The sequence below is a fragment of the Fusarium tjaetaba genome (genome assembly GCF_013396195.1).
Source record: "Fusarium tjaetaba strain NRRL 66243 chromosome Unknown NRRL66243_c0000151, whole genome shotgun sequence".
In the NCBI taxonomy this organism is placed as follows: domain Eukaryota; kingdom Fungi; phylum Ascomycota; class Sordariomycetes; order Hypocreales; family Nectriaceae; genus Fusarium; species Fusarium tjaetaba.
In genome coordinates this window covers 1-22,967 of record NW_023501347.1, presented here as the reverse complement: position 1 = coordinate 22,967, position 22,967 = coordinate 1, and the positions used below count along the sequence as shown (strand labels likewise).

The window sequence follows — 22,967 nt, the reverse complement described above, 5'->3', positions numbered from 1 at the left end:
AGTCACAAATTGGGGCCCGCAGTTGCAGGCGAAGTTTCTAAGCTCAGATCTCGGTATACTGACTGGAGCTGCAACAGAACCATGTTGCTATGAATGACAACCAAGTGGACGATCCCGATTCATCCATCATCTGGTAGCAGCAAAGGAACCATTGCCCACACGATGCAGTTGAGTTCCGCTTACAATAAAGGCAGGAGGTCTGCTGGTAAGACAGCCCTTTCCAGAACAAGACCACGAGCTGACTTGAGTACCAGGATGAAGATAGACGTTCGAGCAGATGACAACGGGACCGAGAACGCTACATTCAACAGCACACGCTCTCATTGTGGGCGTCACAATAATCGAGGTACTGCTGTCAATTTGTGTTGCCGGGAGTTTGATGATGAGCCTCAGACATACCCTTTCGACCCCTCGCTATGGTAGACACGACAGGCTTTTCCAAAGACGACTGCTCGAATCAGCGCCTGAGACAAGAGGACCGACAATGCCTCTTCGTTGAACCGGCGTAGCTATAATCTTGGCTGATCAGAGCATGAACTTGCCCTTCGAGCATCTTAGTGCTTCAATCAGGTGGTATCTCGGCCATGGCGAAGCACTATGTAAGTCTGCTTGGCCGCCATCGATTCGCATGCTGGCAGTCAAAGGGTACTTACGCAACCCCAGGCAAGATATCCATGCCGCCCCAGTCCATATTGCATGTTGATGTTACTCGCTTGAGACTTGTGGTTGAGAACTCGTATCGCAGACAGAACTTAGCCCGCCGAGGGTAACGGAGAGTGCTTTCATCCCTTACTTGTTTTCGAAGTCGGGGATATCTCTGGTGACGCTGCTACCCATATCGAGGAGAACATGCCCATGCGGCTCCCTATTCGAATATTGCCCCCGTTGCAAACTTACAGCGAGGGCCTGCAAACCTCTTCACAAGACCAAGTCCGCTTTCGTTCGACCCCGATATCCTCACCACTTGAATCGTCGCTGATGCTATCCGGAATCCACTGCAGAGTCCGTTCTCTCAGCTTGGTTCCATCATTCAACTTTCTCGGTAGTTTCTATGTCTATCATACCCGGCCGCTTGGCTAACTGAGTATACAGACCGTGCGGTATTTCGAAACGCTCTGCGATATCAGCTTAACCAATTTGTTGGCAGGTTGCAACTCTGCTCAGAGGCACTGTCAAATGTGTCACTAGACTGGTACTGATGAAATGCAGCAACACCTCTTTGACGTTCAAACGAGACCAACTGCGACCCGCCTTACAGTCAAAGCGAAGAGTGCTATCTTGAACCAGCGGTTGCAGGTGGGCAGATCAACGTTGCAGCGAGTACCTGGCTCCAGCCAACCTTTACAGTCTGAATAACAGCACGCATTCCCTCTTAAAGCATGCCGATTACACATGCAAGCCTGCTGGTAGGTGCCGTCAAGTTTCGATGTCGCTGGGATTTTACTGGTTAGACGTAGACACACCTCGACCTATCATGTTCAACTTCGACTCGTCTCTGGGCCAAAGTGAAGTCAATCTTTTCGATCAACAGGCGACACTCGATGGCGCTTCTGAGAGGGCTGATGATAAGCCCGTCCCATGTGAGAGAAACATTAGACCTCCATCCCGAACTATGCCATTCGGAAAGAAAGCCTAACAATAGATACAGTTGCTTGAACCTGAAGACAAGTTTCCCGCAGACCAGATGCCGCTCGAAGGATCGCCATGATCGTGGTTGCCCATTGAAGACGACACTCGTCTCCCCCCTCAGTAAACCTTTGGTGTCTGGACATGACTGTGTTGACAGAATGACAACACTCACCACTAGTCAGCGGAGACAACTTCTATGTGCCTCGTGGCCCGCTCGAACTCCCATTGTGTTCTCCTCAAAACTGATTGATGAAGAGGCTGTCGATGGTCTGAACCAGTGGGGACCCAGAGACGTTGCCAATCGGACTTGGGCTTCTATTGGCATATGAACTGATATTCAGCAGTCATGCAACACCAACCAATTCTGTGGAACATCAAACCCACGGCGCTGAGGGCGACATCACGCGGGAATCGTTTCCAACTTGCTGATTAGAATGCTTGTGTAGCACGAAGCAATGACTGAACTATACGCACTCTCGAGGAGCTTCTAATATCTGGTCTAGAGTACGACAAGATTTGAATCAGAGTCGGAGCAACTTGGCATTAACCAGCCCATGGGATTACCTCTGCTCCCCGCTGACTTGTAGAACATGTTCAGCTCCTATTAGTCTTAACTTCAATGGACTAAAAGTGCTGATGATGCCTAGATACCATTGTGGTCGATGAAGGGACGGCATTCACAGCTCTGCCACTCGGGCCTTTCCGCATACTGACCTTATGGCTAACGTCCAACCGGCGCCGGACATGCTCTTCTGACCTTTGTCATTGGAATCTTGACAGGGCAATGTTGGTAGGGTGAAGCGGATCACGACAATCGGCATCGGCTTCGAGTTTACATTGCTCGTGTAACTCAGAGCAAGCTGCACTCAACACTCTGCAAGTGATTTAAGCAACGCCGGTGCCCAGACACGATCGGAATCGGTAAAGATGCGAATCACAGTCTTCCACTCGGTCACGAATACTGACTTCACAACCTCACTTCTAATCTCTGTGCCAGAGGGTCTTTGATCTTCCGTCCCACTGAATAGCTACGGATAGGCACCGAGAATCGGTCAAAGGGCATGACTTTCAGCATTAGTCTTGAACCCTGGCTCCTAGCAGTACCGCGGCGGCTGCACAATAAAACTATGCAAGTGCTTCTAGAAGCTTTATGTTGCCTTGATATGCTGTCGACTGACAAAAACGCAGTATCCAAGTTACTACACTTGATCGCAAATACTGTCTTGACTATTTACGTTTTGCCGATGTGCCACAAGCTCCCTGAGTGTCCAACCCTCGAATAGCGTCCATGAGGTAAAATCCACTCCTTCCAAGCTTATCGCCAGTGCGACCCTGAACGACAGAACTCTTCCGCGAACCTTGTAACTGCTGCTGAAAAATGCTGACGAAATGTCTGGACACAGTGACGACCAGCATGCAGTGGTGACAAGCCTCCAGAATCTCTCGATTACCCTACCCTACAGCTGACCCTGAAAGGAAGCTGAAGAAGGCTGAAGGACAGGTACTGATGTGAGTGCACAATCCCAATGGCCATGTCAGACACCTTATACTTGCACGACATGGACATTGGATGCTTGACCATCTAAGTCACTTTAATTCGACCACTAACACTCAGTGCATGCTATGTTGCGGAACCTTTCCCTCATCAGCTCCAGCCCTTCTCAAGACACTAGAGGGAACTCAAATGCTTCCATAGCGATCGACACTTACTTCCTAGAGTGTTCGAGTGGCAGACAGTGAGTACAGTCCACACAAATTTGGAAAGTTTGCAGAGTGCTGATGATATACACAGGTGTCAGAGTGACGGTCAAGAAACAGCTCCTCGACCTCGCCGCCTTGGGTTACAGTTTCATACCGGACATCAGATACCGTCGACACTCCCACCCACTTAGATGCCTGTCCTGGTCACCGAAAAGAAGTCTAAAATGGCATACGTTTGCTGCCTCAGATCTGCAACCCTGACGATGCCAGTAACCCCGAGTTACATAAGCTGCCACGACGGCAACGAGTCCATTACAGGACCCTTCAGCGATTCCCAGACGGAATGATCTGCCCCGTTCTGCTATTTACCACTCCCATGATATCATATACTGTCTCCCCGAGCTCCCCAGATACAAAATCTGAAGAGTGCTGAGATGTCTAGACTTTGACCCTGATAGGAAGAGGTTCCCTTCAACCATCGCCTTCCCAAATCCCGACCTTTGCCATTGAACCTCAACCGTTTAGCCAGATACACGGAAACCTATTCTGAAGGAGAGACTGACGGTCAATCGACAAAACATATGGTGGCTGGGATTAGCTACGAGTGCCCATGTAGCGGCAGCCGACGACCATTTTCTATGCACGTCGTTACGTTGCTTTTGAACCCATATCGGATTTCGTGACAAGTCCATGTCCCAATGGTCTCTTTAGCGATGGCTGTTTGAAGCAATTGTCCATCCAGAACACATTGATCTGGAGCGTTTACATCTTTGTAAATTACAAGAGGTTGAACTTGCGCCGTGCTTATGTATCTCTACATCCGCTAGCTAACTTGCTTAAGCCGTCACTTCAGTTCATCTCAGAAATATGAGACCCAAGCTTCCGGTCTGCCCTATTTATGGTTGGACTGCGGCCAACAATACTCGGAACGACTCGAAGCGGCGTCCGTTACAACCAAAGAAGTTGTCAATCGACATGAAACCCATCCAACCACTTCCCCGCCGACTCTTGACACTCGACTGGATGTTCCAAAACATTTGCAAGTCCAGCGGCTAAACGTGTGATGGGAAGCCTAATGACTTGCCCGAAACGAACCTGGCGGCAATCAAGCTCAACACTCTGCCTCTGGCTCGAGATACAAGCCTTGAAATCTTCCTCTGCTCTTAACACTAGCGAGTCCTTGGCCACTATGGCCTCATCATCCGTCTCGGCAGCGAATCGGGTTGTATATAAAGATACAGGCCACTGAATCTAAAGGTGTTTAGGTCGAGCAGTCTGCGAGAACCTGAACGCAAGGTTGATGATATAGTGCCAGACGAAGATGGCATATCGTCTCCGATTTCTACTGCCTGCAGGAAATCCCGTCGGCTCGACGATTGCCAACGAATGCACCAAGGCTGTCCTGCACTCCAAGCGCAACGGCTTAGACACAAGATAGGCGGCTGCATTGTACACACTCAGCAGGACTCAATGCCCATCGATTTTGACGACCCCGAGACGCTACCAACTGGCCAGGTCAGGCAAGGTGAATTGTCTTTTATCTCTGGAGCGTTCGACTGTCTATCAATCCCAAGCACGGCAACTGCAAACAGTTTGGGACTGGCTGCGTATGTAGTTACGCTGGCGTCAAGCAAGGCTAAGTTGAATCTTCACGCCCCGATTCCAAGCTCAGTCAACCCATCTGCGCATTGGGTTTTGTCAACTCCGGCATTCAGAGATGAAGCTCCGCCAAGTCCACGCTGTTCGGGTCAAACGATGATGTCCTCCACACTCTACAACGTTCTGAATGCTGCTGCAAGTCACCAAACTGACGTAACTGAAGAACGCTGTGAGTGCCGAGATATGATGCCAGTAAGCCAAGGTCGAGCTGATCGCTTGTGTCTGAACCTTCACCTCTACTGTTCCGTCTGCCCTGGTGTGATCTCTTCAACTTTCCCCCGGGCGTACCAGAAGCAGCAGCAACTGGTACGCGATCATTGCGGTTCCATGTACCACTGAGATCGTGTCTCCAGGTATTGAATACGCCGGAACTCATGACGCTCACGGATACCCCGAATGTTTATCGTGCAGGCTGCCTCATGCAACGCCAAACGATACCCCGGGACTCACTTTTGATGCATAGAACCATCTCGACGAGCAGCCTCCCACCATTCAGCGCAGGCCATTGTAATGAGGACGTCCACGCTCTTCAATCGCATACGCGCGTTCTCTCAGCTCAAGCGACTTCACCTTAGAGGCCGAAAGTACTGTTTGGATATGTAGTTACGACGTTGATACAACGTCACGGCCTTCGAGGCGACACATTTGGACGGCAGCACTTTCCGCCCGCTCCAATTTCCGATACGATGAACGTCAAGACACCACGTTTGGCATGCTTGCTTCCAATTTGATGTTTCAAACATAAACTTCATCGACTCTCTGTGCATTTTCGCGCTGATCATTCAGGCGAGTTTATGCGCCGACATTTACAGGGCTTGGTCACCCTCAAGGGGCAAGAAAACACCGAACCTTGATATAAGGTGTCAAAATAAACTCAGTAAAGAATACCCTAAGCTTAGACTGAATTTACCTAATATTTTTATCACTTTAGGTCATGGTCCTGAGTTTTCTTTCCTCCCCTAGGTCAACAACCGAGAAGGGATGATTGCATTATAAATCGACACACCGAACGACTGGCATTCGACGAATAAATTGAAGACGTCAGTATCCCGGCACTTATGACCAGACACAAATGCACTCGATTGACATTAAGTTGCATGATTTCCTCGTTGTGGCACTGATCTCAAATTAGACCAATATTTGTGGGCATTAAAACACCCTGATAGGGATTAGAGTCTCCCACTCAGGAGACACTTGATTGTCACCACTTATTCGTATCAAGCACAAATCCGAATACTGTGGTCAATCAACTGCCGTCCTGCCACTAAGTGTCACCGTCGTCATCGGCTGAACCGACTGTATCACCATCTAACTTTCAAAAGTGGCAATAGAAACAATGAAAATTCCAACTTCAGTCCGTTTTTGGCAAGGAAAAACGGTACATCAGTGGCAGCAACACAATGACAGCGCCACTGAGCACCCACTGAACTCAAGTCTAGAATTCTTCTTATCCATTCCTTGGCAATGGAAGCTAATGCAGGGACCCCAGCAAATGCAGAGACCAGGTTCTGGACTTTAACTAAGAGCTCCTCACTTGCATTGAGGGGAACTTGCATTGGGTATTCGCATCTGGTACGTAAATCTGAATGAATGTGAGCCTGTGATATCGACTGTGATATCGGATCTGTTATACGCGGAGATTGAGATTAATTGCGATCAGTTGCCGAATCCTTATACGCGGGTTCATTGCTAGACACGGACACGATTCCGAGTGCGATAAGGATACACGGAACTCCAAAACACAAGTGGATGCTGTGCCGTGATTGAAACACAACGAATACGCACGACTGGAGATCGGATTCGATCGTGGCGATAACACATCAACATTGTGGAAAGCTTCTTTATTCAGGACAGGAATTCTGTGGCTTCCTCCCGCTGAAGCCAAACCTTGTGCCTGTTCCTGGCTGAGGGATCAACGGGTTCTGTCATGTGTGAAGTCATGCCAGATGATTGACAGCCACAGCCCACCGACCAAATCATCAGTTTGGAGCGTGACATGGACGACGACACGATAGATAGTCAGACACAAGATCACGGCATCTCGGCTGCCAAGAAGAAGAATCTTTCTTGGCTTTGCGGAGAGAATACAGTTATGGCACAGGTTGGATGAAGCTACAATCGGCGAGTCAGTGCCAAGAGCCGGCGATTAACCCATGTTGGTGGCGCCGGCGAGAATTATTAGCATGCGGGTAAATCACTAGATAAACTTGAGCCATTTTCGAAGGGATGGAGGTGTTATTCGTGGGAATCGATCTAGAGACATGCAGCCGTGCCACATGGGATCTGATCTAGCCATGAAGCAGTTGGACTGTTGTTGTTATCTGCGGGGGAACTCGGCTTTTGCCCACAGGTAGGCAGTGCATTCTGTGATGTCTTTTGTGCATCTTTGTGAACCGCATGTTATGCAGACGGAACAAACCTTGATTGGTGATGCCATGTTTCGATTGAATGGTGATGGTCCTGGAGCAATCTAGAGCGTAGCAATGGCCTAGCTAATGGGGGCCACTAGAGCCGGGGACCCCCGCTGGACCTAGCTCGTTTAGCTGGGAGCTCGCACCAGGCCCAAAGGCGGCAAGCCAGTTGTTAGCGCACCCGGTTCGGGCCCAAGCGTTGGAAAGGTGCAGGGGGCTTGGATCATTTTGGATTAGTTAGGGGTTCCCTCTGTCATGTCTCTGTGTGCTGTGCTCCTGTTCTCCTCTTCTACGTCTTTTGTGGAAGTCAGTCGACGAGAGAGTCTGTTCCATCAGTGGCGTTGCATTGCGTTGCGTGTGTTGAGAAAGAACTCATAATAAGGTTCCTTCTCAGGCCCCATCACATTTCTCTCCCTTGCTTCGACCGTCTTCTTCTTTATCATCGCAATCTCGTCTCTTTAGGAGATCCTCTTTGATTCTCTTCTATTTTCTTGGCTTTATTACTTGACCCATCATAACCAACGGACCAGGAACGAACCGACGATCCAATCCAAACATCCATGTTCTGAAGACCTGCCTGCACTCCTTGCCTTGCCGATTGAGGACTGTCTCTTGCATCTACATTCATTCGCATTCAACATCTACATCCAACTGCGCAGAGATCCCAACCTCGGTTTCACTCAAGTATGTACCAGCCGTTGGTGTCACTGTCACACCAGCCATAGCCACGCGTCACTAACCGCGATAGCTTTCGATTCAATTCATCAGTCCTTCAAACTTCAAATAATTCGAATTGACAAGATCGCCGTCATGCCTTCAAACTACGAAAAACTCTCCCGCCCAAGCGGCGAGACAAACCTCACAATCCCCGAGAAAGCTGCCACAAATGCGACCGTAACCGAAACCCCTCGCATCAGTACAACATCTACACCCCAAACAGACAAACTCAACCCTTTCGACACCGACATCGAAGCCATGGTCACAACACGAACATCAGACTCATGCATGCACAAGACATCGAGCACCCCCCTCGCCAGAAAGACCGACTGCCAAGTTTGGCCTGGAAAAGATCACTGGAAGCAACAAGCCAAGGCCGCAAAGGCAAAGAACCGCTGCACCTGCATGGCCAAGCTTAGCCAACGCAATCGATGGATCGTCAAGGGGCTGATTATCTTTCTCGTCGTCGGCATCGCTGTCGGTGTTGGATTTGGTGTCAGCAAGCCTCTCAACGCTCCCATATGGGGAGACAAGGACGACAAGTAAATGTCTACAATTCGACTCTGCCCTGCGACAAGCAAATTTGGTCACAGGGATTTGTTTCACTTTGTTATCGCTAGCGCGCTGATTTCCTTTTCATGAATGGCGTTGTGGTGTCATTTGAGTTGGCATTTCTTAGGAGTGATGGATTACAGAACATGGGTCTTATTTTATTTGGGGGGTAGACCAAGACTAAACTAGAGTCTAGAATAAAGTCTCGACGGTGGCCGTCATTTCGCATTCGCACTCTGAGTTGCGCTCAACTGAGGTTATTCATACGTGACCAACCCCTGCACCTGCACCTCCACCAGATCTTCAGGAACAAGTAGATGCGGCCCGTTGGTCAGTGGGGAACGGAAAGATGCAGATTCGTGAGAAAAGCACTCTTGATTTGGAAATGGCTGCAAGGAAATAGCCAGTCGAGGTTGGAGATGCTGATGGAGGGGATCCACAGGTACCCGAAGCATCCGATGGGTGAATGTCCAAAAGATATAACCGCCGCCGCCGCCACTTGGTGTCTGTCTGTCTACCTGCGGTAAAATGCATTCGAGTCTTGTCTCTCTGCATCTCGTGGGTAGTCTCGGTTTCTCTCTCGTGTCTGTTGCCTCATTGCTCTGCAGGCCGATACCATCATGGCCAGAACAATGAGCACGAAAAGAACAAAGTAGTTCAAGGTGTACATGTTGAAGGTTGTTTGTGTGTAGTAGTCAATGGAAGGAGAACAGAGTGTATTAATAGCTACGAGTGTTTATTGATCTCTGTTCAATTGAACAGTCACTGTTTAGCATCACTGCTTTGCCAGCTCTGCATCGTAGTGTTCGTTTGTTCACGATGTCAAAGGATGCTGTAAACGACATTCACTGTTCAAACACAAAGAAGTGAATCATTCACACGCACAATATGCAACTTAAAAGCCTCCTGCATCACCTTCATCTCGATACCATCGCATCCTCACTTCACCGCATCACCGATCACCACATCTTCACATTTCACATCTCCACATCCTCACATCAACACCATGACCAACTCTTACCTCCCAGCTTCCTTCACAGGAATCCTCTCCTGGCCTGTCCGCCGCGACGATGCCCCCGAGTCCAAGAGCGATCGGATCCTCACCATGGGTATTGTCGGAGGCATCATCCTTCTCTTTATCGTGCCTCCTACCTGGTGGTTCATTGCCCGGACCGTTCGACTTCGAAGGGCGAGACTTAAGGGGAAGGATGTTGAGCAGGGTGCACAGGTTCAGGGACAGTAAGCAGGACACGCAGATTGTTCACTATCGACTGTTCAAAGCGATAGGAACACCTGCATGAATACTGAACGACAGTCGTCAGAGCAGCATGTTCAGAGCAGTATATAACTACTCACATCTCCCATTACTTCACTCTCATCACTCATCGAATCACCAAAGTATCATCACAATGGCCATCTCTAACCTCCTGACCCCCCTCTCCCTCGTCCGCCGCAAGGAGGTCGAAGAACTCCCTGATGCCTATACCACCTACATCATTCTTGGCATCTGCTCTGGTATTACTCTGATTGTGATGATCGTCTGGTCCATTGTGATTTGTTGTCGGAAGAGAAGGCTCCGGGATATCGAGGAGGGCCATGAACTCTCGAGTGTTGAGGCCAGTCCTCGCTGATGGTGAGTAGTAAACGCAGCCTTTTAGATTTTGAAAAGAAGAATAGATTTTTTCACCAACCTTTTGTTCAATCGTGAAGTCATGTAAACTGTTTGTAAACTTTTGTGATGAATCATTGTTAAAGCCTTTCATATAACCTCAAAGTTAAGAGCCACATCGAGGTATTTCCGAAGACATGGTTCAAGACGTAGAGGTATCGTGGGGAAATATACCAGTGACCGAACATTGTTAGACTGTATCCAAACCCATAGTCTGAAAAGACTTCAAACGGTATAGACCGGATTGACGTTCCCTTTCTGCTGCTCAAGTACATCCCCGAACAGCGTTGACCCAGGCCATCGGTCACATCACAGAACACTCCTTTGTTCCTCAATACAAGTGAATAAGGTTATCCTCACATATAGACTTTCAATATAAGCCATCTGCCCCCCAAGTTCCAGAAAAGGTTTTGTTTCTTACTCTAATATATGGATCGCTGAATCAGTCTCGTATAGAATGCCCCAGAAGCTCACCATGGAACCATCCCCCGAGATGTACGCGATACTCCTCCCTCTCAGTATCATCATCTCCTTCAATCTAACCATCGGCATCATCATGTGCTACTTCATCCGTCGCAGACGTGTTCCCGACGAAGAAGCAACCGAGCTCATAGAGACCAAGCCAAGTCTCGAGCGAGGCATGCTCGTCGAAATCATCTCCATCTATCGTGACGGCATCGAAATCTACACAAGACACAAATCACCCGCCAGTCCACGTCTGTACTACCATCCCTCCCTCAAGGACCCCGAGCAGGCTCACATGTACCTCCGCGACATCCCAATACCTCCCAAACGACCAATAGACGATTTACGACAAGAATTAGCTGCAGGAATTCGTTGGCTATATCGATCTCAACAATAACCACAAAACACATGGGCACATTCACAAATCCCACCAAACATCATTCATCTCCCTAGCATACACCAATACGATTAACAGTCGATTGTATCTCTCAAATACTTCAATAGCCCGCCGTGACCACCGACCGGTAAAGCTGGCCACATTAATGCGGTCCTGCGCTAATCCCCATGTTTATCTATCTCAGAGGTGAATCCTGACCCCTTCCGTAATTTGCCCTAGTAATCTCAAAGTTTGAAGAAAAGGAGACGATCCAGTTGTGTTGTATGTTATAACAAAGGAAAATGGTTTGCTTGCGACTCTCCCGTCGCTTGTCGTCATGTTGTCAGTTTCAACATTTACTCGTTATTCGGTCGACTACACGGACTGATACAAAAGTAGCGGCTCGCCGACGTTTTCGATTTCCGGGATCGTGCATTTCAGGTCGAACGCTTTGGATAGAACAATTTTGAAGATCTAAGCAGTTAGCAGACTATACTCCAAGAGCCTAGAGGCCATACCTTTTGCACATTGATACTGTGACTTGTACTCGAGAAAATTAATGCAGCTCTCATGGCTTTCGCAAACCGTCTCGCCTGTTGTAGTCAGTAAGGTTGGGATTCCCTCCGGGGGCTCCTAGCGGAGGGCTCTTCCTCGCTACGCTCGTACCTGATTTGAGATTTCTTCTTGATCTTGGGGAGGAAAGTTGACAAAGTGGTCGTACTTTGTACCGACGAGAATTGGGATCGCCGTCTTGTTGAACCCGCGCCCCTGTCGATACCACTCCTTGATGCTATTCAATGTGCTCTTGCGGGTGAGATCGAACATGAAGAGAATGGCGACTGCGTCGTTGCACACAAGAGGCAGCATGTTGACAAACTCTCGTTGACCACCGAGATCCCAAATCGAAAAGGTGATTTCCGTATTACGGATGGAGATTGTCTTTTCCATGAAATTGACACCTAGCGTCTGGATATAATCCTCATCCCAGCTTCCCTCGACGTACTTGACCATCAGCGAGGTCTTTCCGATCTGCGCATCGCCAACCATTCCGACCTTGATGACAACATGGTTTCGACCATTGGATGATGGCTCACCGGAACTCTGTCGATAGTCATTGTAGGCTTGGTGTGCGGGGTTGGACAAGCCACTAGCTGGGCGGGAAATAGGCGGTGCGGTTTGGACGGGAGGAGTATATCTGGTGGACGGGTCTTCTTGTCGTGGACTTTGAGCTAGCCCTTGATCGAGGGATGTGCTTTGCTGATGATGGAACCCATTCGGATGGGGAGATTCTTCGATGCCTCCGGTCTCGTCTTGGCCTGGCGGTGGCAGTGGGATTTCATGGGGAGGCGAACTCATGATGTGCTCCATGGTTGTAGGTTCGGCCGGAGCCGAGGGAATCGTGTAGTCGTCCAGCGTGAAGGTGTGACGGGTATCGAGGGAAACAGAGTCGAAACGGAGACGGTGAAACAAACGAGTCGGACGATGCGAGCAAACGAAAGAAATCGGTAGAGAACGTGGTCGGAGAGAGTGACAGAAGAAAAGATCAGCTTGTCAAAGCATCAAGCTAGTTGACAAGTGATGATATCGTGATGCGCAGCGGGGAGGTCAAGACAAGGCAGCCGAAAGGTGGCGGAGTCGAAAAGCCACCAGAGTGAAACCGTGAGACAAGTCGTTCAACAATGAGACCTCGGGCGGCAGAAAATTAAGTCGCGTTCACACTTGTTTTTCTTCCAAACTGAAACCGAACGATGCGTTTTGTTGGAGCAGAGAGTTTGCGCTGACGTTTGGAGAGGATGATGGTGGGAGCCTCTTGTTCAGGCCAGAAGCGGGACGGAATTTCAAGGCACCGGTTCGTGGTACAAGGCTCTAAAGTGGAGGGAACGGATTTTAAACGGCACAACAGGGGATGTAGATGAAATGGTCTGGAAATAGTTCGATTTGTCTTAATTTCGAGATAGACTTTGCTAGGCTCCTGCTTATGCGTGAAATGTTGTGATGATGATGGTGGTGGTGTTTTAGCGTAGCGCAGCGCGTCAACGCGTTTGGGTCAAGTAATTGGTTGGGGATTTGGTGTATGGCTAGCTGAGATTGCGCAATAACTGCGTTTGAATTGGATGTCCAGCTGAATAGAATCGTCAATATTTGTAATGTAAATAGCAACCATGTTATTGTAGAATATGGTAGTATCTGGCAGTATGCAAGACAGCTGGCATTAAACACCAAATAAACAGTGTTCCAACACCCCCCACGTTGATATCTCCGATTGGACCAATGTTTCTATGTCTTGTTTGACATGTATTGTTTGAGGGCAAAGTCTTGTCTCAATTGAATCACATTCCAATGCATAGAGGTCAATTACTGTAGAGTAGACTGTGATGCCGCCAACTTCATGATGCTGACTAAGTCGGCTTCCGATCCACTCGGCCCATCTCCGCATGATGCCGACAAAGCTTGAACTCTGATATCACCATCCGCATCATCACAATGGCCTCAATTTCTCGGTCCCTACGCGCTGCAGCCCCTCTGGCTAGGGGTATTGTGCCCCGCGCAGCCATCCGCACACCAGTCCGAGCATTTTCCTCCACCAAACTGAGTATGTTTCCTGGATCGCTACAATGACGACACTAACAAAACAGGCCTTGCTCGAAAATACACCAAAGACCACGAATGGATTGATCTGTCCGCCGACAAGAAGCACGGTTTCGTTGGAATTTCAGAGTACGCCGCCGAGCAGCTCGGGGATGTAGTCTACGTCGAACTCCCCGAGGCCGGGACATGGGTCGAGCAAGGCGACGCTGTCGGAGCCGTCGAATCCGTCAAGTCTGCCAGCGACATCAACGCTCCCGTCCGTCTACGAGTCCTACAAGTCAACGACAACCTCGAGGAGAAGCCCTCAACCATCAACAAGGTCCCCGAGGACGACAGCGCCGGTGGTGGCTGGATCGCAAAGGTCGAGGTGGATGAGGAGGGTGCGAAGCAATTTGAGAAACTATTGGATGCCGAGGCCTACAAGACTTTTGCTGGAGCTGAATAGAATACAAGGGTATTGATCTGCCGTATAGTCCTCGACTGCTACGCCGCTACTTGACTGTCTCCGGGACTTGTCGGAGCCTAGTGATCTCATCAAGAATACTACCGCCTCCCCGTTCAACCAGAGCATTCGCAAGCTTCCTCCCAAACTTGTCTGCCTCTTCGTGTGTCTTGACGGGTTCCGTTATGTCAGAGTCGACGCCGTGATCACCCCGAAGGTTGACAACTGTAGCCTTCATATGTAACTTGTCGTCAACCCATTTGGTCTCGACGCCAATAGGAACACTGCAGCCGCCCTCGAGTGCCCTCATGAGTGCGCGCTCGGCCTCACACGCAAGAGCAGTTTGCTCGTTCTCGATCGTCTTGAGCAACCGAATCACCTCCTCGTCATCCGCTCGGCACTCGACTCCCAGCGCTCCCTGACCGACAGCGTGAAGAATACCGCCATTGTCAGACTCTAGAAACTGTGTAATGTGGTCTCCGAGATCCATCCGCTGGAGACCTGCCGCGGCGAGAATGATACCGGTCAGGTCGGGGTCCTCCTCGAGCTTGCGTAGACGAGTCTGGATGTTTCCTCGGTGATCCTTGAACTTGAGCGTCGGGTAACGTCGAATCAACTGGGCAATTCGCCGAACGCTGCTGGTGCCGATGATGCTACCGTCCGGCAGATCGGCGAGGGTCTTCCAGCCGTGCTTGTCCTGCAATTCCTTCTTGATCACGAGTGTATCTCTCGGGTCCTCGCGGGACGTGACACATCCGAGAACGCAACCCTCGGGGAGAACCGTCGGCATGTCTTTGAGCGAATGAACCACAATGTCGAGCTCCTTGTTGACGAGCTTCTCCTCGAGCTGAGAAGTCCATAGACCCTTTCCGCCGAAATTGTAGAGCGCAGTGTTTTGATCGCGGTCGCCGGTAGTTGTCATGCTGTGGATGTTGAATTCATGAGCGGGAAAGTTCTTCTTGAGCGCGTCGACAACGATCTGGGTCTGGGCGAGCGCGAGGGGGGACTTTCGCGTGCCGACGTTTACGACGGCTTTTCTCTGGGATTCGGCCATGATTGTTGATTGACGAGTGTAGGATGACGACTCGTACCATGGAGGGGCAGGCTGTTTTCCTCCAACGATGGTGGGGCAGTACAGTGCGGGGTATAACACTGTAGCAGTGGAAACTTCATGATGTAAATGTGGGTGTTGATCGTGATCTCAATCTCAGACCCGATTATATGACAGAGGCCTGAGAGGTGAGTTGTTGCTCTGGATAACCGTAAAATAACCTTACTACGGGGTACCATGCATCGACAGACATGGCTACATGAGTAACGGGCGAGTGCCGGCTTAAGCAACGCTTGACATGTACAGCAACGATATTGAGACCGAGAGACAGGATACCAAGAGACTGGGTGCGAAGAAACATACGAAGACACAAATGAAGGGATAATGAAAGAATTGACGAAGAGACAGTTGAAGGATGATGAGTAGGACAAGATGATTGCAACAACAGTAACCGTAAACTATATAAGAAGAGACGAGAAGCAGTTCACATCATCACCATCAACACTCGTTAATATGAAGTTTCAACTTACTATCCTTACTCTGGCCGTCCTGGCCTTTGCAAAGCCTCAGGCTCCTCCTGATCCAGCACCAGCTCCCCCTGACCCTGCTCCAACTGCCCCTTCAACCTCTGAGCCGCCAGCTCCTCCTCCCGTCCCTCCTCCGGCTGATCCCCCGGCTGATCCTCCCGCCGAACCGTCTCAACCTTCTCCTCCACCTCCGCCGCCGCCTCCATCTCAGCCTGCACCACCTCCATCCGGACCAGCTCCTGTCCCTCCCCCAGCTACTCCGGCCCCAGCACCTCCTCCGGATCCAAGTCCCCCTCCACCTCCGAGTTCAACCGCCGAACCTCCTCCTCCCGAGGGACCAATCTGCGAATGTGGCTACACTTACTGCTCTGCAGTCCTCAAGGGCATGGGTACGTCCACCAACCCCCCAGTGATCAAGACTAACAGACCCAGACAAACCGTGGAATGAGGATCAACTCTCCTCGGCATACTGCAGCACGCCCAATGTGAAATGCGACGGCGAATCGCCAGCCAGCAGCATAGATAATGCCCTGTTTATCTGTCTATGCGACCAGCCAAGCCAGAAGGTCGGAAACCATCTTGAGTTCCTCTGCGGCTGCGACAAGTGTCTCGTTGTCAAGCCTGACTACAGAGGAAGATGCAAGACTCCCCCGTTAGCTGGCAAGGGCGGCAAGGGTGATGGGAAGGGTAATAAGGTCAGAGGAACTAATCCATTTGGTTTCTGGATGTAGGTCATCGTGGAGGAAGTCACTCATTTGGTGTTTTTGTTAGATCCAAATTGACTCATGCTATTGCTTCTACATCAAATCCAACAAGCCTGCACCCGAGCGCAGCGAGATAGAGCCCTCCGCTAGGAGCCCCCGGAGGGATCTCACATGTTTCAGTGAATCCAATTTCTTCACAACTGCATCAAAGTGACAATCGCATGATTCAAGAATGCCGGCTTACACATCAAGTGGACCACACTCTCTTCCATGAGCGTCCATCAGCTCGAATCGGCCGCTCCGGGTACGTGACCCCGGCGCGCCCCACACAAAAGCCGGCGCTACACGGGGTTAAGTGCCGAGAATGGACGGCTAGGCCCGTTAGTCTGACGTCAGTAGCAGCAAGAGCCGAACGGAAGAGTTTGTCAAGGTGCTCGAAACGGTAGAGAATTGGTCCGACTGCAAGGGTCCAAGCGTGGAGAAGGGAGAGGTGTGCATGTGGTATAAAGGTGAGTGCGTCATCCATTAGAGTTTGTTTCATCATAGCATATCATCTCATAACTCGTCTCATATCAACACAGCTTCATACCTTTCACTCAATACCCATCTCAACAAACTTATACCCTTTCACTCAATTTCCATCACAACACACATTCACAGATACCCAATTCATTCACAATGGCTCCCAAGGTTCTCGTCGTTCTCACCAGCCAGTNNAATGGACATCCTACTGGCTGGTACCTGGTAAGCCACTCACCGACTCACCCACCAAACTCCAAACTAACCACCGCCAGCCCGAACTCGCCCACCCTTACTATGACCTCGTCAACAACGGCGTCGAGATCACCGTCGCCTCTCCCGCCGGCGGCGAAGCACCCCTCGACCAAGCCTCCGTCGAGATGTTCAAGGGCGACGAGGAGTCCGTAAAGTTCCTCAACGAGAAGAAGCAGCTCTGGGAACAAACAACTCCCCTCAAGAACTTCCTCGGCAAGGCTTCCGACTTCGACGCCATCTTCTACCCCGGCGGCCACGGCCCCATGTTCGACCTCGTCAACGACGAGACCTCCATCAAGCTTATCGAGGAGTTCTACAAGGCCGGCAAGCCCGTCGCCGCAGTGTGTCACGGCCCCATCGTCTTTGTCAACGTCAAGGTCGACGGCAAGCCTCTCCTCGAGGGCCGCGAGGCTACCGGTTTCAGCAACTCTGAAGAGGAGGCCGTCAAGCTTACCAGCGCCATGCCTGTTCTCCTCGAGGACGAGATCAAGCGTGTTGGTGGCAAGTACGTCAAGGCTGACGACTGGGCGGAGAAGTTGGCTGTCGATGGACAGGTCATTACTGGACAGAACCCTGCGTCTGCTCATGCTGTTGGAAAGGCCATCCTTAAGGCCATTGGCGCTTAAATAGATCATGATACCACGTTAATACAATGAGATAATGTTAAAAGCTGACAAACTGTTCTTTGGTGTTCCCTCCGGAGGGCTCTTCCTCGCTGCGCTCGAGTGAATTGATAGTGTATTGGATATGTGAATACCATGAGGCTGAGACTTAGGTGTTGCTGATACTCTCTGAGGCAAGAAAACTCAGTATTTTGTCGCTTAGGTACAGTGTTAGGTAAATCGAGACTAAGCTTCAGGAACTGTTCAATGAGTTCAGTTGAACACCTTCTGAAGTGATAAGTCCCTGCACCGGATTGCACTCATCTCACAAACGAACGACCCTTCTCACTACCCTCCCCGCATGGGTCACAAATATGCATGGCAATACTCAGAATAGGCAATACTTGACTGTCATTACATTACTATTTAGTCCTTCTTGAAAACCTTCTCAAACCCGGTCAGGGTAAACCTATAATGCACCTTGTTCTCCTTCACACGCTCAACAGCCTCAGCACATCCCTTCTCCGAGATATCAATCGTCTCGACCCATGCAACAATGTTCTTCTCAGCAGCCAGCTTGAGCATAGCATCCATCTCCTGGTGGTTACCAAGATGGCTTCCAGTGATCTTACCGGCATTTGCAGCAAATGTACCAGCAGTCACTTGAGGAAGTGGCTCATCCGGAATACCACAGTTGTGAAACTCGCCTCCAACGTTGAGCGTGGACATGTAAGCGCTCATGTCAAACTTGTGCGTCATGTCGGCGCAGTTGAGGATAAAGTCGAATGTGAACTTGTACTTGTCGGCCCAGTTCTCATCCGTTGTGAGGATAACTTCCTTTGCGCCGAGCTTCTTTGCATCTTCCACCTTTGAGGGAGAGTGTGTCATGGCGTAGACTTCAGCGCCGAGTGCTTTTGCCCATTGGATACCCATGTGTCCGAGACCGCCGATACCAACGATGGCAACCGTCTTTCCAGGACCGACGTTTGCCCTCACAAGGGGAGAGTAAGTGGTGATACCCGCGCAGAGAAGAGGCGCAACCTGCTCAGATTTGAGGGCATCAGGGATCTTGAATGTGAAGTACTCGTGAGCACGGATATGCGATGCAAAACCGCCATGCGCAACACTTCCATCCGGATAAGTGCAGTTATACGTGTCCACCATATCAGGGCAGTAGTTCTCGTTCTTGTTCTTGCAGAGCTTGCACTCTAAACAAGAAGCGACTTGGGCACCGACGCCAACACGGTCTCCGACTTTGATGTCCTTGACGTTGTCGCCGACACGGACAGCTTTGCCGACGACTTCATGACCGACGCAGAGAGGACCTTCAAAGTCGCCCCAGCCGCCTGTAACGGTGTGCACGTCTGAGCCGCAGACACCGCAGGCTTCAATCTCGACGTCGATATCGCGATCACCCCATGTTTTGGGGGTGAGGGTTTGTTTTTGGAACTTGTTCCATGATTTGGGGCTGTCGACGCAGAAGCCTTCAAAAGTATCAGGGTAGCCCATGATTGGTGAGAATAATTAATATGATTGATGTCTATCAAGGTTCTCTACAATTCACAGTATTTATATCCTCTCATCCTCTTCTTCTCTGCCGTCTGTTCTCAACTTCTAATGACGTCTTGGGTTCAATGTCTATGACGCTCCGCGATAAAAGCTCCGGAGATATCGCATCGACAGAATCATTTGTTCTCCATTTACACTCAATCGGGTAAGCTTCTCGAAATCTAGTCAGATCGAGATGCAATCCACATGCAATCTGAGTGAAAGTTGGATAAGTGGCCGTGTTAAAACCGTGGATCCAATGACGTCGACGAGATTGGCGAACTGACGTTGCAACGAGATTGAGTAGTATTCGGGGACCTACGTGATAATTCCGATCAAACTAACACATATTCCTCGATGAGAGGATAAATCGACTCGTATAGCCTGCATCTCTGATCCAGCACCGTTTGGTCGATGATTGAAGGTCCTGATGTTTGTGTCCGTCCGACATCTCCCAGGTTCGCAACATATCTCGATCCAACGGGCCAGCCTGGTCCAGCTTGCGGGTTTCTGACGAATTTCCCCACAACTCCTCGAAGATACTCCGCAAATGTGTAGAGTTGCGGTGACATTGCGTCAAAGGTTGGTGAGCTGAACAGCAGCAGAACGTCTGAGCCGTGGAATTTGCCCAGCCATGAGTATTTGTCGTCTAAAAGGCTAGTGACTGAGGCATTGAAGTAAAATCGCCACGTTGGATTGACAGCGGATGAAGTATTGGCGAGAATGGCTTGGGGCTGGAGATGTTAGCTGTGAAGTCGGAAGCATGTGAACTTACACATTGCCAGACAAAGTCTGTGTGGATTGCAGCAGCAGTGTCAAAGTCGGTCTTGATGGGGTGATAAGCATCAAGAATTTGCTTCTGTTGGGTTTCGTTGACCAGTGGCTCAGAGAGATATGCCCCAAATAATGTCTCGAGTGAGATGTTTCTGTTGATCAGTCCTCGCCCTTCTTCAGCGACAGTACCCATGAGCACAGGCACTCGCGCAACATCTCCGCTCCTCCACCTTTCAGCTCTGTCACTCAGAATTGTGACATTGTCTGTTATCGGCAGAAACGCACTTCCAGCTGCACTCATGGCGTTGACGAGGTCGTCTGCTGGTACGTCTCGCATACACTGCAGCTGGTCTGGTCCTTGACAGCCAAATACAGTCGTCAGGTTATCCCAATACGAAGTATCGTGATGACTGGCAGTGCTTCCGAGGTACCCAACAGACATTTGACCAGAAAACATCATTGCGCCGCGGAACAGAGATGTGTGTCTGTTGACATGCAAATCCACAGACATGGCGCCTGCAGATTCACCCCAGATAGTGACTTTGTCTGGATCACCACCAAAGGCACGAGCATTCCGTTGGACCCATTCAATAGCGAGCTGCTGATCATGGATGCCGAGGTTGATGTCTGAAGCAGGTATGTCTGGAGAGTTTGGGAACCCAAAGACTGTCTCGTTAGCAATGCTCACAAGCCAGAGTCGACTCACCATTTGTTCTGTAGTTGAAGGTAAAGACGACGATGTTTTCATACGCTGCAAAACCGCTGAGATCGATTTCGCCATTCCCCTGCTGCCATCCACCGCCGCTGATGAACAAGAGCACAGCCCTTGAAGGGTGAGGATCTGCTGGAGCGAAAGCATTGATGAAGAGACAGTCTTCACTCTCACGGGATGCTGTGTTGAACAGTCCTTTGAGAAGATCAATCTCAGGAGTGAGTTCTACATCGTTAGCTTCATCCGGGCAATTTTGACAGACTCACCACTCTGGACAAATAGTTGTCTGCATGAAGGTCCAAACCTAGTCGCATTCAAGGGCCTCGTCCATGGTTCAGGCTTCGTTGCACGGCTGAAGCGTTGTGGTCTGGCAGCATAAGGAATGCCGAGAAACTTGTTCACGGGCGAAGCAGCTGGGAGAGTTGTGGTGAGACCAAATATTGGACCTGAGTCGAGGGTAGCTGTTGGAGTTTCAGCCCCGACGTAGATTGGGAGCAAGAGTCGTGACAAGAGAGGCTTCATGATTGCGGCATGGAAAATATGAAGTCGCCATGGCTGGGAGTGTCATTTAAATATTCCATGGATGATCAAGTTGAGTGGTTGATGAAATGTACACTGGGTGCCCGTATTGCTCGGGTTCATGGTTGTCGACACGGAATACGACGAATGCGAGATCACTCACGTCAGCAACCGACGATCAATTCAAGAAAAGCAAAGGCCGAACCTGTGCATCTGATGTTGTCGGCCATCGTATTTGGGACAAACAGTGTGAGTGCTAATCATTGAATTAAAACTATGGCCAAAAGTGTCTCTGATCAAGCACAAGCGGAGCGAGAAAAGGCCCTCCGCCAGGAGCCCCCGGAGGGATATCCAGCATCAAACATCAATTGAATCAAATACAAACAATCATCGCTCAAGTTGCCCTCCTTTCGCCCTTCGCTGCATCCAAAGATCTCTGCTTCTTCTCGTCATTCGTATCCTTTGCAAAGCTTGCAATATGCTCAGACACTTCAATCTTGTTATACGGACCAGGAATCGGCTCTCCGATCGTCTGATACACCGGCAACACACCCGTCCAAGTCGAGTTCACCAGACTCTCATTCTCCAAATCACTCTTATCATCCGTCGTTGATCCCGCACTGATCTTGGCACTTGCCGACGTGATCTTGACCTTGAGGATATTCGTGCTCTGCATCTCCGACGCCAACGGAGGCTGTCGTGTATGGTTCCAACGATCAGCCACAACACTATTGCTGATGAGTTCCATCGCATACAACTTTTCTTCATCTGACTTGACAGTAGTCGCGTATCCGTAGATCACAGCGGATCGATAGTTGTAATTGTGCGAGTACGTCGCCAGGGTCAAGACGAGTCCATCAACGTGCGAGGCAGCAATACAAACGGGCATTTCCTGGATCTCTTCTCCATCGACTGTAGATGTCTGAGCCAAGTTCATGATCCTCGACGACACATATCCATGAAGATACAGTTCCAGAGGATCCCGCAGACTTGAACTCGGCCGATCAAACGATCCCAGCTGTCCTATCATCGGTAGGACAACCGGAAACGGCTGAGAGGGCGTATTAAACGATATATGAAGAATCGGACATGTATTGACGATACTATGAACAGTCTCGAGGTCATAAACCCCGTGGACCTTGTACCGTTTGATGGTATTTGTCGAGTCTTTGGGGTACTGAAGATTATGACGGCCCATTTTGTTTGTCTCTGATGATTACAATTCCTACAGCACCATAGGCCACCTTATATAGCCATCCGTATCTATTCACAGGCTAGAACTGCCCCGAAAGGTAATTATTCGCGTGATAAGACACCTCTAGCTCAAGTTGGCTGCAGCGGGTGCATCCCGGACCGGAAAAACCACAAACCCCACCTCCACATCTTCTCGTGGCCACAGTGCCACACTCCATCACCAAGATACCCCGCGACATCAAAGTCGCATCAAATCACCATGGTTCTTCAAGATCTCGGCCGTCGCATCAACGCGGCGGTCACAAACCTGACCCGAGAGCAAAATCTCGACGAAAAGGTGCCCCCCCAGTTC

At 50.0% G+C, this 22,967-nt stretch overlaps 11 protein-coding genes across 11 annotated transcripts; 6 read left to right on the top strand and 5 right to left on the bottom strand.

Moving 5' to 3' along the window:
• Positions 1–8,210: 8,210 nt before the first annotated feature.
• FTJAE_7431 (uncharacterized protein) lies at positions 8,211–8,663 on the top strand (the record flags this gene model as incomplete). The annotated part of the gene is made up of 1 exon (XM_037354148.1): positions 8,211–8,663. One exon carries the CDS (start codon positions 8,211–8,213, stop codon positions 8,661–8,663), a length of 453 nt encoding a protein of 150 aa, XP_037205463.1.
• Positions 8,664–9,675: 1,012 nt separating this feature from the next.
• On the top strand, positions 9,676–10,300 carry FTJAE_7430 (uncharacterized protein; the record flags this gene model as incomplete). The annotated part of the gene is made up of 2 exons (XM_037354147.1): positions 9,676–9,908; positions 9,985–10,300. 2 exons carry the CDS (start codon positions 9,676–9,678, stop codon positions 10,298–10,300), a joined length of 549 nt encoding a protein of 182 aa, XP_037205462.1.
• Positions 10,301–10,813: 513 nt separating this feature from the next.
• On the top strand, positions 10,814–11,200 carry FTJAE_7429 (uncharacterized protein; the record flags this gene model as incomplete). The annotated part of the gene is made up of 1 exon (XM_037354145.1): positions 10,814–11,200. One exon carries the CDS (start codon positions 10,814–10,816, stop codon positions 11,198–11,200), a length of 387 nt encoding a protein of 128 aa, XP_037205461.1.
• A 633-nt stretch (positions 11,201–11,833) lies between these two features.
• Positions 11,834–12,547, bottom strand: FTJAE_7428 (uncharacterized protein; the record flags this gene model as incomplete). The annotated part of the gene is made up of 1 exon (XM_037354144.1): positions 11,834–12,547. One exon carries the CDS (start codon positions 12,545–12,547, stop codon positions 11,834–11,836), a length of 714 nt encoding a protein of 237 aa, XP_037205460.1.
• A 1,116-nt stretch (positions 12,548–13,663) lies between these two features.
• On the top strand, positions 13,664–14,213 carry FTJAE_7427 (glycine cleavage system H; the record flags this gene model as incomplete). The annotated part of the gene is made up of 2 exons (XM_037354143.1): positions 13,664–13,772; positions 13,816–14,213. 2 exons carry the CDS (start codon positions 13,664–13,666, stop codon positions 14,211–14,213), a joined length of 507 nt encoding a protein of 168 aa, XP_037205459.1.
• A 46-nt stretch (positions 14,214–14,259) lies between these two features.
• On the bottom strand, positions 14,260–15,264 carry FTJAE_7426 (porphobilinogen deaminase; the record flags this gene model as incomplete). Its single annotated transcript, XM_037354142.1, has 1 exon — positions 14,260–15,264. One exon carries the CDS (start codon positions 15,262–15,264, stop codon positions 14,260–14,262), a length of 1,005 nt encoding a protein of 334 aa, XP_037205458.1.
• Positions 15,265–15,774: 510 nt separating this feature from the next.
• On the top strand, positions 15,775–16,519 carry FTJAE_7425 (filamentous hemagglutinin; the record flags this gene model as incomplete). The annotated part of the gene is made up of 2 exons (XM_037354141.1): positions 15,775–16,177; positions 16,221–16,519. The coding sequence occupies 2 exons, from the start codon at positions 15,775–15,777 to the stop codon at positions 16,517–16,519; spliced, it is 702 nt and encodes a 233-aa protein (XP_037205457.1).
• Positions 16,520–17,170: 651 nt separating this feature from the next.
• On the top strand, positions 17,171–17,892 carry FTJAE_7424 (chaperone HSP31; the record flags this gene model as incomplete). Its single annotated transcript, XM_037354140.1, has 2 exons — positions 17,171–17,236; positions 17,287–17,892. The coding sequence occupies 2 exons, from the start codon at positions 17,171–17,173 to the stop codon at positions 17,890–17,892; spliced, it is 672 nt and encodes a 223-aa protein (XP_037205456.1).
• Positions 17,893–18,294: 402 nt separating this feature from the next.
• Positions 18,295–19,377, bottom strand: FTJAE_7423 (alcohol dehydrogenase (NADP+); the record flags this gene model as incomplete). The annotated part of the gene is made up of 1 exon (XM_037354139.1): positions 18,295–19,377. The coding sequence occupies one exon, from the start codon at positions 19,375–19,377 to the stop codon at positions 18,295–18,297; it is 1,083 nt and encodes a 360-aa protein (XP_037205455.1).
• A 374-nt stretch (positions 19,378–19,751) lies between these two features.
• Positions 19,752–21,424, bottom strand: FTJAE_7422 (triacylglycerol lipase V precursor; the record flags this gene model as incomplete). Its single annotated transcript, XM_037354138.1, has 4 exons — positions 19,752–20,150; positions 20,192–20,856; positions 20,897–21,127; positions 21,169–21,424. 4 exons carry the CDS (start codon positions 21,422–21,424, stop codon positions 19,752–19,754), a joined length of 1,551 nt encoding a protein of 516 aa, XP_037205454.1.
• Positions 21,425–21,815: 391 nt separating this feature from the next.
• Positions 21,816–22,619, bottom strand: FTJAE_7421 (flavin-nucleotide-binding protein; the record flags this gene model as incomplete). Its single annotated transcript, XM_037354137.1, has 1 exon — positions 21,816–22,619. One exon carries the CDS (start codon positions 22,617–22,619, stop codon positions 21,816–21,818), a length of 804 nt encoding a protein of 267 aa, XP_037205453.1.
• Between the last annotated feature and the right edge of the window lie 348 nt (positions 22,620–22,967).